The sequence below is a fragment of the Oryzias latipes genome, chromosome 5, assembly GCF_053564925.1.
Source record: "Oryzias latipes strain Hd-rR chromosome 5, Olatipes_Hd-rR_3.1".
NCBI classification, from domain to species: domain Eukaryota; kingdom Metazoa; phylum Chordata; class Actinopteri; order Beloniformes; family Adrianichthyidae; genus Oryzias; species Oryzias latipes.
This window is the reverse complement of record NC_136241.1, coordinates 36,091,921-36,103,936: the sequence shown is the minus strand read 5'-3', so window position 1 is coordinate 36,103,936 and position 12,016 is coordinate 36,091,921. Positions and strand designations below refer to the sequence as shown.

The following is a 12,016-nucleotide window of genomic DNA, read 5'->3' as shown; positions in this document are numbered from 1 at the left end:
GCGCCAGCGCTATAAGTTTACAATTATCTATAATTTCACAGAGTTTGTACCAGCTGGAAACTTGTGAATTGCCGTGCCTAAAACTGCGCGCTCCCGTCTCTGAGAAAGAGCGCGCAGTAGCGGGGACTGGATGTGTGAGGAAGAAAGCAGAGGGGGGGGGGGGGGGTTGTGGGGACAGGCAGCAGGTGAATCGCGCAGGGATCGTAAAAACGTAAAACCCGCTGCCCGTCACTCACTGCAGTGTGTGAGTGTGTGTTTGGCTCCAGGTCTGCATGTGAGCAGTCAGTCACATCTACAGAACATTCAGACCTACGATGACGTTTAAAGTCTCAACGCCTGCATGAAGCAGAAACTCACCACGTATCAACCAGACTAGACCATCAGCAAAACTACCACGAATCATTTATTAGCAACAGAATAACAATGTTATTAAAAAGAATCCACAGAGTTATTGTACTTTAAAAATGTTGAAATTACATCAAATGCACACATTCACTTGTATATTTAGTTTTAAACATATCGTCGCGGACTGAGTTTAACGTGGCTGTTGGGCCGCGTTAAAAGTTCTGGAGTTCATTGAACGCATCAAGCAGAGATCTGATTGGCCCTCAGTTCTGTCGCTCAGCCTGTTGTTAGTTTGGACCAATGGGGTTCAGCTATGGGCCAAATAAGGCAGTGTTTTTCAACCTTTTCTGAGCCACGGCACACTTTAACCTTAAAAAAAATCCCGCGGCACACCAGCATCCAAAAAAAAAAAAGAAGGAGAAACTCATGGTCTGTATTGATCTACAGTCCCTCCACAATCTCACATGCATTTTTGAGATAATTGTGTCAGAAAAAGCTGGAAACTGCAGCTGTTTTTTTTTCTAAAAAATGCAATAAAAGTTAAGTTAGAAGATTTAAAAACAGATTGATGTGTGTTCGTTGTTTCAAGACGTTTAACAACAGATCTCCTTGTGCGCTGTCAATCTCATGACCCAATGCATCATGGGAGATGTAGTGCATAAAACGGCTGGAGATCGGTTTTCGGAGCTTCATTGTTTTGTTCTCTTGTTCCACGGTCTGATACCGGATTCTGTGCAAAGCCACAGCGCTAAAGACGAGGTTTAGCTGGTATTTTTGTTAGAACTGAGCGACTTTACGAGCTAAATCGTGACAAGGAAGTGAAGACTTTAACCACTTCTGATTGGTCAGACTGATGACGTGTGATTAAGCTCCCCAAGAATGATTGGTGGAGACAGTTAAAGGGGCGGGACTTTTCCAAAATACAGCCGAAGGTGCAGCCGAATCGCGGTACGTCATTCTTATCAAAATGTCTTTAATAAAATAAAATAAACGCAAAGAAAATGTATTTTACATCTTTTATATTCCTAACTACTCAGTGTTTTATCAGGGCCTGTTTGGATGAACAGAGAGCTGAAATCCTGGAGATGGGAAATGTTTTTAGATCAGTGAATGAGGGCAATTTCCCACGGCACACTTGACCATCTCCCACGGCACACTAGTGTGCCGCGGCACACTAGCACACTAGCACACTGGTTGAAAAACACTGGAATAAGGGAAATGTGAGGGCTGGAGCGGGAGCAGGGGGATATAAAGTAGGGAGAAGCGCTCTCGTCTCGTGTCGACAGGAGAGATTCAGGAGTTGCTGAATTCATTTTACGGCGTTTGTTGCGGTCTGCAGTAACCAGAATAAAGAACCTTAAAAGAGGTTAAGTCTCCGTGCCTCAGTGTGGGAAAGGGACGCTACATTATTGTATGGCTCTTTGGAAATTACATTTAAAAATATGTGGCGTTTATGGCTCTCTTGGCCAAAAAGGTTCCCGACCCCTGCTCTATAGGTTTAATGACATTCTTCATCCTGTTTCCCTTTCGGCTTCTCCCATCAGGGGTGGCCACAGCGAACAAGTCGCATGGTAAACTTGGCAATGTTTTATTCCTGACGCAACCCTCTCAAAGCAAACGGGCTTGGGACCGGCACAGAAGTAGAGGAGGGAATAGGGAGCAGCCCGGAGTCGAACCCTGGTTTCACAGTTGGAAGGCGCTGCAAAACCAGCACGAGCTAAACCGTCCGTTAAATCCAGAACCAGAAGTATGTTATGGATCATAATCACCAGATTCCATTTAGTAGTCGTTAGCAAAGACATGAGTGAAGAACTTAGGATCAACATTCAGTAAATAGTTGGTCTCAGATTGTCAATAACAGCTTTGTCTTTATTTGGTTTAGGTATTAATATTGTTGTTTAGTGGAGTCAGAAGTGAATTATTCAACAGAAATTTAAAGCTTCAAATAGGAACTTCATTTAAAACCTTATAGAAGGTTGAGGTCAGACCGTCCTCACTGATTTCCCCTGAGCTTGTTCGGGACATTAAGTTCAAAAGGTTCTGAACTGTCACGAGGCAACAGCGCCCCCTGTTGGATGAACAGAACAGTAAGCGTTCAGGACCGTCACTTTCAGGTGGTTAACGTTTTACAGTTCAAATAAAAATACTGTGAGAATGAGAGGAACGTCTCTGCATATTCAAGAGCTTGGACGTCCCTGAATGCCGCGTCAGCAGGACGCCATTTTCACACCAAACCCGAAATCCTGTTCTTCCAGGACAGTTTCTGCAGAAATCCTCTGAGTTTAGGTGGGACGTTGGAGCAGAGCGTCCTGGCCCCCACCTTCCCTCCCCCCGTGTTTTTACGTTACAAAAGGCATTTTTTCATCTGCTCCTGATTCACAATGAATAAAGACAAAGTCAGAAATGATGATCTCCATCATCAGGAAGAACATGTTAGAAACCCGCATTTTCATGGGAGGGGTCTCTTTTGTTCAGGTTTGACTGAAACGGGGTCCATGTTTGGGGGAATCTGTGCAGACTCGGGTCGATTCCAGAAACCGGACTGGACCGGCTTGATCAGGATGTTGGAGACGCTTTCAGAAGTACAGCTGTTTTCTGGGTGGGGGGTCCAGCCAGCACTTTGTTGGATGGACGTGTCCACTGAAGGACCCTCGTGCAGCGGGACACCAGCGACCGACGCCCCGGCAAAAAGGGATTCTGTTCCACGTCTCTCCCATCCTTCCTCTCTCCATACCTGAGGGTTTGAATCCTTCAGGTGGAAACCCCCCCCCAATAACATGCTAAAAACGTTGGTGTAGATGAAAGCTGACACCATCGTCATGCAAGTCAAGGAGAAAGGGCTGTGGCAGAGCGGACGGCACGCCGTCAGAACCCCGCCCACATGCAGGGGCCGATGGGATGTGGCCATCAGCTGACAGCGGCGTCCGTCACACGTCTCACTGCCGCAAAACGGCTTTGATTTTAGGAACTGGTGTGAAGAAAGGAGGACGCCACGAGTAAAGCAGATTTCAGCATTATTATTTCAGACCCCCCCCCCCCAAAAAACAACCAAAACCTCATTAAAGAGACGCATCACACAACAACAGGCATCAGTTCCCACAGCGCTGCGGCGGTTAAAACTTGGTCCAACCAGGGGGGGTGGGCAGACAGAGTCCATCTAAATTCCGGGCACCGAATGGAGGTGGGGGGTGGGGGGCACGGCTAGTCAGACTTCAAGTGGGACAGGAAGTTTGTGCGTGTTTGTTTGAAGCTTGTCCACTGCTGGGATCAAGACAGGAAGTGGGAGGGGCTAGTGCTGCGTCCACTTGATGCTCTTGAGGTCGACACCTTCCTGAACCATCTCCCACAGAGGACTGGAAGACAAGAACGTAGAGGTGAGGAAGCGGCGGCGGCGAAGGACCGCCTCCAGATTCACCAGGGAGAGGGAGTTCCACGCCGTGACGTCTGGAGACGTTCCCGCCGGACGACGTTTCCATGGCGATTGAGACTTTCTAAAGTTTCTCCTTTGAGAAGAAACTGGTAGATGAACCCACCTCATCTCTCGGAGTCTGCGGACCTGCTGGATGCATTTGTCTGCCGTGTAGTCCACCTCCTCCTCGGTGGTGAAACGTCCAATCCCAAACCTGCAAACACAGGACCACAGCATCGGCTAAAGACCACCTTACAGGGGGGGTCAAAGACAGACCAGCAATGAGCTGGAAGGACTGAGCACCGCCCTGAAGGACTCAGCCCCGCCCCGAAGAACTGAGCCCCGCCCGAAGGACTGAGCCCCGCCCCGAATGACTCAGCCCCGCCCCGAAGGACTCAGCCCCGCCCCGAAGGACTCAGCCCCGCCCCGAAGGACTCAGCCCCGCCCCGAAGAACTGAGCCCCGCCCCGAATGACTCAGCCCCGCCCCGAATGACTCAGCCCCGCCCCGAAGGACTGAGCCCCGCCCCGAAGAACTGAGCCCCGCCCCGAAGAACTGAGCCCCGCCCCGAAGAACTGAGCCCCGCCCCGAAGAACTGAGCCCCGCCCCGAAGGACTGAGCCCCGCCCCGAAGAACTGAGCCCCGCCCCGAAGGACTCAGCCCCGCCCCGAAGGACTCAGCCCCGCCCCGAAGGACTCAGCCCCGCCCCGAAGGACTCAGCCCCGCCCCGAAAGACTGAGCCCCGCCCTGACGAACTGAGCCCCGCCCCGAAGGACTGAGCCCCGCCCCGAAGAACTGAGCCCCGCCCCGAAGAACTGAGCCCCGCCCCCAAGAACTGAGCCCCGCCCCAAGAACTGAGCCCCGCCCCGAAGGACTGAGCCCCGCCCCGAAGGACTCAGCCCCGCCCCGAAAGACTGAGCCCCGCCCTGACGAACTGAGCCCCGCCCTGACTGACTGAGCCCCGCCCTGACTGACTGAGCCCCGCCCTGAATGACTCAGCCCCGCCCTGTAGACGTTCGTTCGTCAGCCCTACCTGATGGAAGAGTGCGCCAGGTCTTCATCGGTTCCGATGGCCCTGAGGACGTAGGACGGCTCCAGAGACGCTGAGGTGCAGGCGCTGCAGAGACACACAGGGTTCATGCAGGAAGAGAACAGCTGCAGGTTCTGCAGAACTTCAGTCTGACCTTCCAGAGGACAGAGCCACGTCCTTCAGAGCCATCAGCAGACTCTCCCCCTCCACGTAAGCAAACGACAGGTTGATGCAGCCTGCAGAACCAGAGGACACGTCTGAGAACCCCAGCTGAGGAACCGCGGGGAACATCCCAACACTAAGGTCAGGTTACCGGGGTAACGCTGCTCCGGATCTCCATTCAGGACCACATCAGGGATCTGTGACAGCATCTTCTGGACCAGACGATCAGCCAGCATGGAGACTCTGTGTTGATCATACTACACACAGACACAGAGACACACACACACACACACACACACACACACACTGTCAGGTTTGTCGCCTCCACCCGTTTCTCCATCTTTCTTTCTGTTCCTTTACCTCCATCTCAGTTCTGGCGATGCTGCAGGCGGCCCCCAGACCCACGGCCAGCGGCGTGGGGACAGTGCCAGAACGAAGCCCCCTCTCCTGCCCGCCCCCATTCTGCAGCGGCTCTAGACGCACCCGAGGCCGCCGGCGCACATATAGGGCGCCGACTCCTGGACACACAAGCAGAAGGAGGAGGAGCTTATTTCTGTTCTGTAGAACCCAGACCTCGTCCAGGACCCAGACCTCCTCCAGGACCCAGACCTCCTCCAGGACCCAGACCTCCTCCAGGACCCAGACCTCCTCCAGGACCCAGACCCCATCTTCCATGAAGGTCTGTTTCTGTGCCGCAGACATCCGGATCAGCACCAGCAGCGTGAAACCTAACCTGATCGCAGGCGAACCAGTTCCTGGGGTTCTGACCCCCCAACCTAGACGGTTTCAGGGGTCTCTCCTAAAGGACAAACCTTTGGGTCCGTAGATCTTGTGACCACTGATGGACATCAGATCCACCTTCCAGTCGTTGACATCCACGGGAATCTTCCCGACAGCCTGGGCGGCATCGGTGTGGAAGAAGACGCCTTTGGAGCGGCAGATCTGGCCTGTGAGCGATTGAGCAGACCTTCAGACTGGTTCAGAAGAGCCGTCACTTCGTCACACGGCTGTTGCCATGGTTACCAATGTCCTTGATGGGCTGCCTGACTCCGATCTCATTGTTGATGGTCATCACGGACACCAGACAGGTGTCGGGGCGGATGCAGGCCTTCAGCATCTGCAGAACAGAGACATTGGTGTTGAGGAACCCTTCCGTCAGCACCGACCCTCCTCCTCCTCCCAGCTTTCTTCTCGTGAACCTCCAAGTCCAGCAGGCCGTTCTTCTGGACCGGCAGGTAAGTGATGCTGAATCCTTCTGCCTCCAGAACCCGACAGGAGTCCAGGACGCATTTGTGCTCGGTCTGCGTGGTGATGACATGGCGCTTCTTGGCTTGGTAGAACCGGGCCACGCCCTGCAGGTGAGGCAGCAGATGAAACCACAGTCTGGTTCCGGGGTAGAACACGCATAGAGGACAGAGCGGCGGAGGGAACCTTGATGGCCATGTTGTTGGACTCTGTGGCTCCGCTGGTGAAGACGATTTCTCTGGGGTCGGCTCCGATCAGGTCAGCCACCTGCTGCTCGGGGAAAGTGCACAGTCAGCAGAACGCAGCAGGTCCGTTTAGTCCCGACATTCAGCTGACCCGACCCAGATGAGGAGGCGTGGCTCCTCTGGCGAGGATTAACACTCACAGATACACCCAACACGGGCAGAGAGAAAACTCTACTTCAGCACTAAGACAGTGGAGCGCCACCTGGAGGCGGCGTGCCGAACTGCTCCGAGTCCAGCGGGTTCTGCAGAACCGCGTCAGCTAACGTCTGCACGTCTTCTCACAGGTTCAGCTTTGTGCTAACAGCAGAAACCAAAGACCGTTTCTGATCCGACTGCACCGGAGGTTCTGACCTGCCGTGCGTCCAATGAACAACAGAAGAACGTTACAGCATCTCTACCTGTCTGGCGGTCTCCATGGCGGTCTCACTCTCCCAGCCGTAGGCGTGCGTCCTGGAGTGAGGGTTGCCGTAATAGTTCACCTGGTAGGGCAGCATGGCGTCCAGCACCCGGGGGTCCTAAACCGGAGAGAAAGTCTCCACATGACAGGAAACGGCGCCAGACAAACAACCACACGCAGATGATCGGGACGCAGGACGCAGCAGAGGATGATGGGAAAAATATGGGGAGCTGATGACGCAACAGGATGTAAACAAAGGTTCTCCGCTCCATCCTGGTTCCTCCACGGCTGATGGGCAGAGGGGGGGCCCTTACCATGGGGGTGGTGGCCTGGAAGTCCATGTAGAGGGGGCGGAGCTCGTCCTTCCCCAGTTCATGCTTCTTGATCAACTCTGCAGCACAAAAACACAGACAGACGAACTGCTGAGTCAGCAGAAAAGTTCCTTCACACGCAGAACCTTCCAGAACAATCGGAACCCTTCCGGTAGGAGCGGGAAAGCGGCACCAAATAACAGCAAAGGCTGTATTATTACCGGTACCGACCGTAACCCTCACACCACCACACCCCCACCCCAGTCTGAAGGTCCCCGCTAAAGTGCGTCATCTCGGGATTAGCTCGTGCTAGCTGCCGCGCGGCGAGCCGTTACCTCTCTGCGGGAAACCGGCGGCCAAACGCTCGGAGCTCCGCCGGAAAGAGAGCCATGAGGCGGGCCTCAGCAGCCGAGAGGAGGCGCTCCTGCCCGGGGACAGCATCTGACTTGAGGACGGGCTTCAGCCGGAGGCTGCGCGGCTCCGTTAACACCGGCGCGCGGAGGGACCGAGGCACCGACGACAAATTCCGGTCCGAGCCGAAAGAACACGAAGGTTTTTTTTTAGTTTACTTCACTTCAGAATCCAGTCCCAGAAGACCTGCTGAGCACGAGCGCTTTCCTTCTAGAGCCGCGCGGGGTTGTCAGCGTCACAGACATTCACCGTCAAGGGCGCGAAACTGAACAAGCATATCCGGTTTGGACTTTCAAAGTAAAGTCAGCCCGCGCCTGCAGCCCCATCACAGCGGGAAAGTCCATAGAGTTGATATGATTGATTGATGTAACAGGGAACGGCTGCATGGTGGCGCAGTGGTCAGCACTCTCTCCTCCAGGTCCTGGTTCAAATCCCGGCTGTTTCTGGAGGTTGCAGGTTCTCCAGGTTTTCTCTGGGTTCATAAAAAGGATCCAGAGCTTCACCGATGATTCTGAAATGTCCAGAGCTGTGAATATGTGTGAGCGTGTGGCCCCCAACGGACCAAGGACCGGATAGGCTCCAGCAACTGTAACCTTCCCAAAAGGAAGTCAGCAGGTTTAGAAAATGACGGATGACTGTTTCAGTAACAGACATTTCTAGATCAGTTTGTACTTAATTTGAAACCAAAAGTAACATTATTTTTAGTATTATTATTGACCGTATAATTTGTCAGTTGTGGTTAGGCTGAGACTTTTTTTTTTTAATTAAAAAATATCTTTAATTTCTTAATGGTGAGTCAATCACATGTAAACGCTGCCAGCTTTACTTGTTTGGATCTTGGTTGCACAATAACAGAAAAAGGGGCGGGACTTCCTTCTCACCTCTTTGGCAACCTAAAAGCTGTTATAAAAGTTTTTTTTGTCTTTTAAATGTTTCAGTGAAAAAACTTTAAATGTTTTTCCATCATTAAAATACATATTTGAATTGTTTAGGATTTTCAGCCAGCAGTAGTTTTAGTCTTTTTTGTTTTGTTTATGCTCCTTGGTTATTTTATACTTATATGAATGTTTTATTTTTATCCTTAAGTCTTTTATTTATTTTATGTTAATTGTGGCAAATGAACCTTGAGCGTCTTCATGTCATTTATTCAACACGAGGATGTGCCCTTCCATAACAGAGGTCACGCTCTTGACCTCTCATCTCTGACGGCCTCCGCTCCAAATGTGAGCATCATGTAAGACTTTCACAGCTCATGAAGTTCCTGTAGGATCCACAAGAGGACGCCGTCCAAACCCTGAAGGGACCGAAACCCTCCTCCTAAACCAGCCATCAGAAAATTCAAGCCAGTCTCTTTGAATTGGAAAGTGCTGCAAACGCCAACATGTCATTTAGGAGAAGATTTGTTGAAATTCTTTGATCAGCAGCAGCAAAGTGACATTCAGTACAGTGCAGCAGTGTGACAGAACACAAGAGCATCAATCACCACAGAAATCAATTAAAGTAAAATGAAAACACCAAACAACCTTTGTAGGAACCAAAAATGACAGAAACCAGGGAGCTAAGGTGGCGGTCCGTGCGGACAACGGCGGTCTGATCCCAAGATATCCGTTATGACCTCATTTTCAAACTGCTGAACTAGTTTGTGCTTTATTTTTGTTCAATTCCATTTTATTTGTAGCCCAAATTCACAACAACAGTCGTCTTGATGGGCTTCTTATCGGTGATTGAATCAGGAAATCTTTATTGTCATTTTATCACATGACAAAACGAAATTAGGCTCTCTGGTCCCGGGCCAGCCGTTTACATTCAGACATCAGTAAATAATATAATATCAGTGTGATATCAATATGTTACGGTGTGGTTCCTGGTGAGTATTGCACAGAATGTATATTATGTTAGGTATTGCACAGCCCTGTGAAGTTGCACTTGAGAATTAGCTTGTTGTTCATGGAGAGGGGGGGGGGGGGGGGGGGGCAGTGATCAACCGGAGTCCAGCAGTCTGACTGCTTCCTCAGTCTGGTGGTCCTGTTCTTTATGCCCCTCAGTGTCCTGCCTGGGGGAGCAGGGAGAACAGAGGGTGTGAGGGGAAAAGTTAAAAAAAAGTAAAACATGAACTCAAAAGGATCACGAATACAAAGAGTTCAATAGGAAAATACTAAAATGAACTAACAAACTGACTAAGCTATACTGGCATCTCTGCCCTTAGACCCCCCCCCCCCTCTGTAAGGAAAAACTCCTAAAAAAAGGGATTCTGGAACAAACGAAGAAACCTCAGGGGTGTCCACATGAAGGAGGGATCCTCCCCCAGGACGGACAGGCGATTTACCAGAACTCATAGAGAAGAATTAACTTATCTAAATCTACAACTACATGTTTAAAGTCCAGTCCAGTTAGGAGGTGGAGCACGAGTCGGTTTAGCAGAAGCATAGATCTAATGGCCGACATCTCTGCTGCTGATGCATTGGAAAACGTGTAGGTGGTGTTAAGGAGTCTCAGCAATGCGTACCTGTTGACCTCGATGTGGTCTCTTACTTCTGCCACTCCGATCCATGGAAGGAGTGACTGTCCGAATTTAGCTCCTCCACCCCAGATGTGGAACTCCCATGGGACTCCAGTATTGGTAGTCATTTGTAGGGCGTTCATGTGGAACTCCGGTGCAGCACGTGTCCGTCGTGCAGGGTGAGGGTTATTCATGAAGATGCGTCTCCGTTAGACCCGCAAAGAAGATCCGGTCAAAGATGGCGCCACAGCACACCTCGGTGGTGGAAATGGTTGTGGATACAGAACATCGCCTGGAGGAGAGGAACCGGGAGGCACCGGCAAATCATCATCCAGTTCTCCATGAGGCACTGACGCCACATCTTCTGGACGGTTTCTAAGGATGCAAAGGTTTGGAAAGAGATGGGAATCTTCAAGCAGGATTTCTGCAAATCTGACCGAGAATCAAGAGCTGCTGTCTGGTTCAAAATGGAGAAAGGAGAGCTGCAGGACAGAACGTCTGCTATCGGGGCCACATGGGGAACGCCAACGGAGTCCGTTTGTCTCCAGACTAGCTGGGTTTTATGATTCTTCATACATTTGGAGTTAATTACCATAAATGCTCCGTTGTTTAAAGCATAAACCTCATTTGCTCCGTTTATTTCACACCTTAAGTTCACAGAGGAAAGTCAAACTGCTGTTGTTAACTTGAAAGTTCTAAAGCATTTTTCTAAAAGTTTGAGGTCTAGTTCTGTGTTATAATGTTGTTTGGGATCTGAATTCCAACCGCTCACTTTCACCTTCAGTAACTAGCTAAGTAAGTAACTTTTTGTTCATTTTTGTTTTATTTATTGTGTTTCATGTCTAATTTTAACTTTGTTTCCTTAAATGTTTACGAGACAATGTCAAAAGAAAATCTATGTTCCTATTCTGTAAAAATGTAAAGCCAGCTGCATTCTACTGCAGGAAACTCATTCTGTTAAAGCAGACCAACAGTTCTAGTCTAAATAGAATCCTGTTCTGTCACGGTACAAACAAATCTTCTGTTGCTTTGCTCTTTAAAACTGTCCATCAAAGTGGTTCCCCGTATCTCTGATGATGACGGCCACTGGCTCATCTGTGTTCTTAAAACTGATGATGGTTTTCTGATCCTATTCAATGTCTATGGTTATAATATTCTTAGTCAAAACAAATGATTATGAACAGAAATCACAAAACATATCAAACGTCTCAATCATAAGTACTGTACAAATACTGTAGTAATTGGTGGTGATTATAACATGGTTCTAGATGAATGGCTGGATAGAGGACCCTCAAAGTTCAATACCCATCATATTAATCCAACTTTACGGGACTTTTGATGTTAATGTTTCTGACCCCTGGAGGATCAAAAATCCTCTCAGACAAACATTCTCTTGGTTCAGACCTAATGGATCTTCAAAACCTCTGGTTGACTTCTGGCTAGTCTGAAATAACCTTTAAATAGACGTTAATCTTTCAGCAGCTCCTCTGACTGATGACTGTCTGATTGAACTTAATGTCAGCTCTCAAATCCAAAAATCCTCTGGAAATGTAATTCCTCACTTCTCACTACTGTAGCTTTCTGCAGTGCTATTAGTGAGTTATTAGAAATGATAAAAACTGATTCAACCCTAAAATGTTACACTGATAAATGAGAAATCTTTCAATTCAAAGTACGTCAAACTGCCATTAAACACAGCAAATTAATATCAAAACATTATAAGCAAAAAGAAACTGAAATTATGAGATAATTCAGATTTGTTCCAAGCCTGTTTTCAATGATAAACAACACAGAAGTATTTTAGTGTTCTCTTGACGATATTTCTATTAAAAAAGCAAAAGCAGCTTTCATCAGATCCTGAGAAAAGTGGGTGGAGCTTGGTGAAAAGAGAACATCTGATTTCTGCAATCTAGAGAAGAATTCTATAAAGAAACTTCATATTAATAATCAATGATGCTCTGA

General features: G+C 49.4%; 1 protein-coding gene across 1 annotated transcript; it reads right to left on the bottom strand.

Annotated features, from left to right (window-relative positions):
* Positions 1-3,342: 3,342 nt before the first annotated feature.
* nfs1 (NFS1 cysteine desulfurase) lies at positions 3,343-7,835 on the bottom strand. The gene is made up of 13 exons (XM_078947866.1): positions 7,479-7,835; positions 7,147-7,223; positions 6,834-6,950; positions 6,377-6,460; positions 6,145-6,297; positions 5,969-6,062; positions 5,758-5,892; positions 5,306-5,463; positions 5,097-5,202; positions 4,938-5,019; positions 4,787-4,870; positions 3,879-3,968; positions 3,343-3,698 (listed from the first exon to the last, which is right to left on the bottom strand). The coding sequence occupies exons 1-13, from the start codon at positions 7,582-7,584 to the stop codon at positions 3,635-3,637; spliced, it is 1,350 nt and encodes a 449-aa protein (XP_078803992.1). The 5' UTR covers positions 7,585-7,835; the 3' UTR covers positions 3,343-3,634.
* Positions 7,836-12,016: the final 4,181 nt, after the last annotated feature.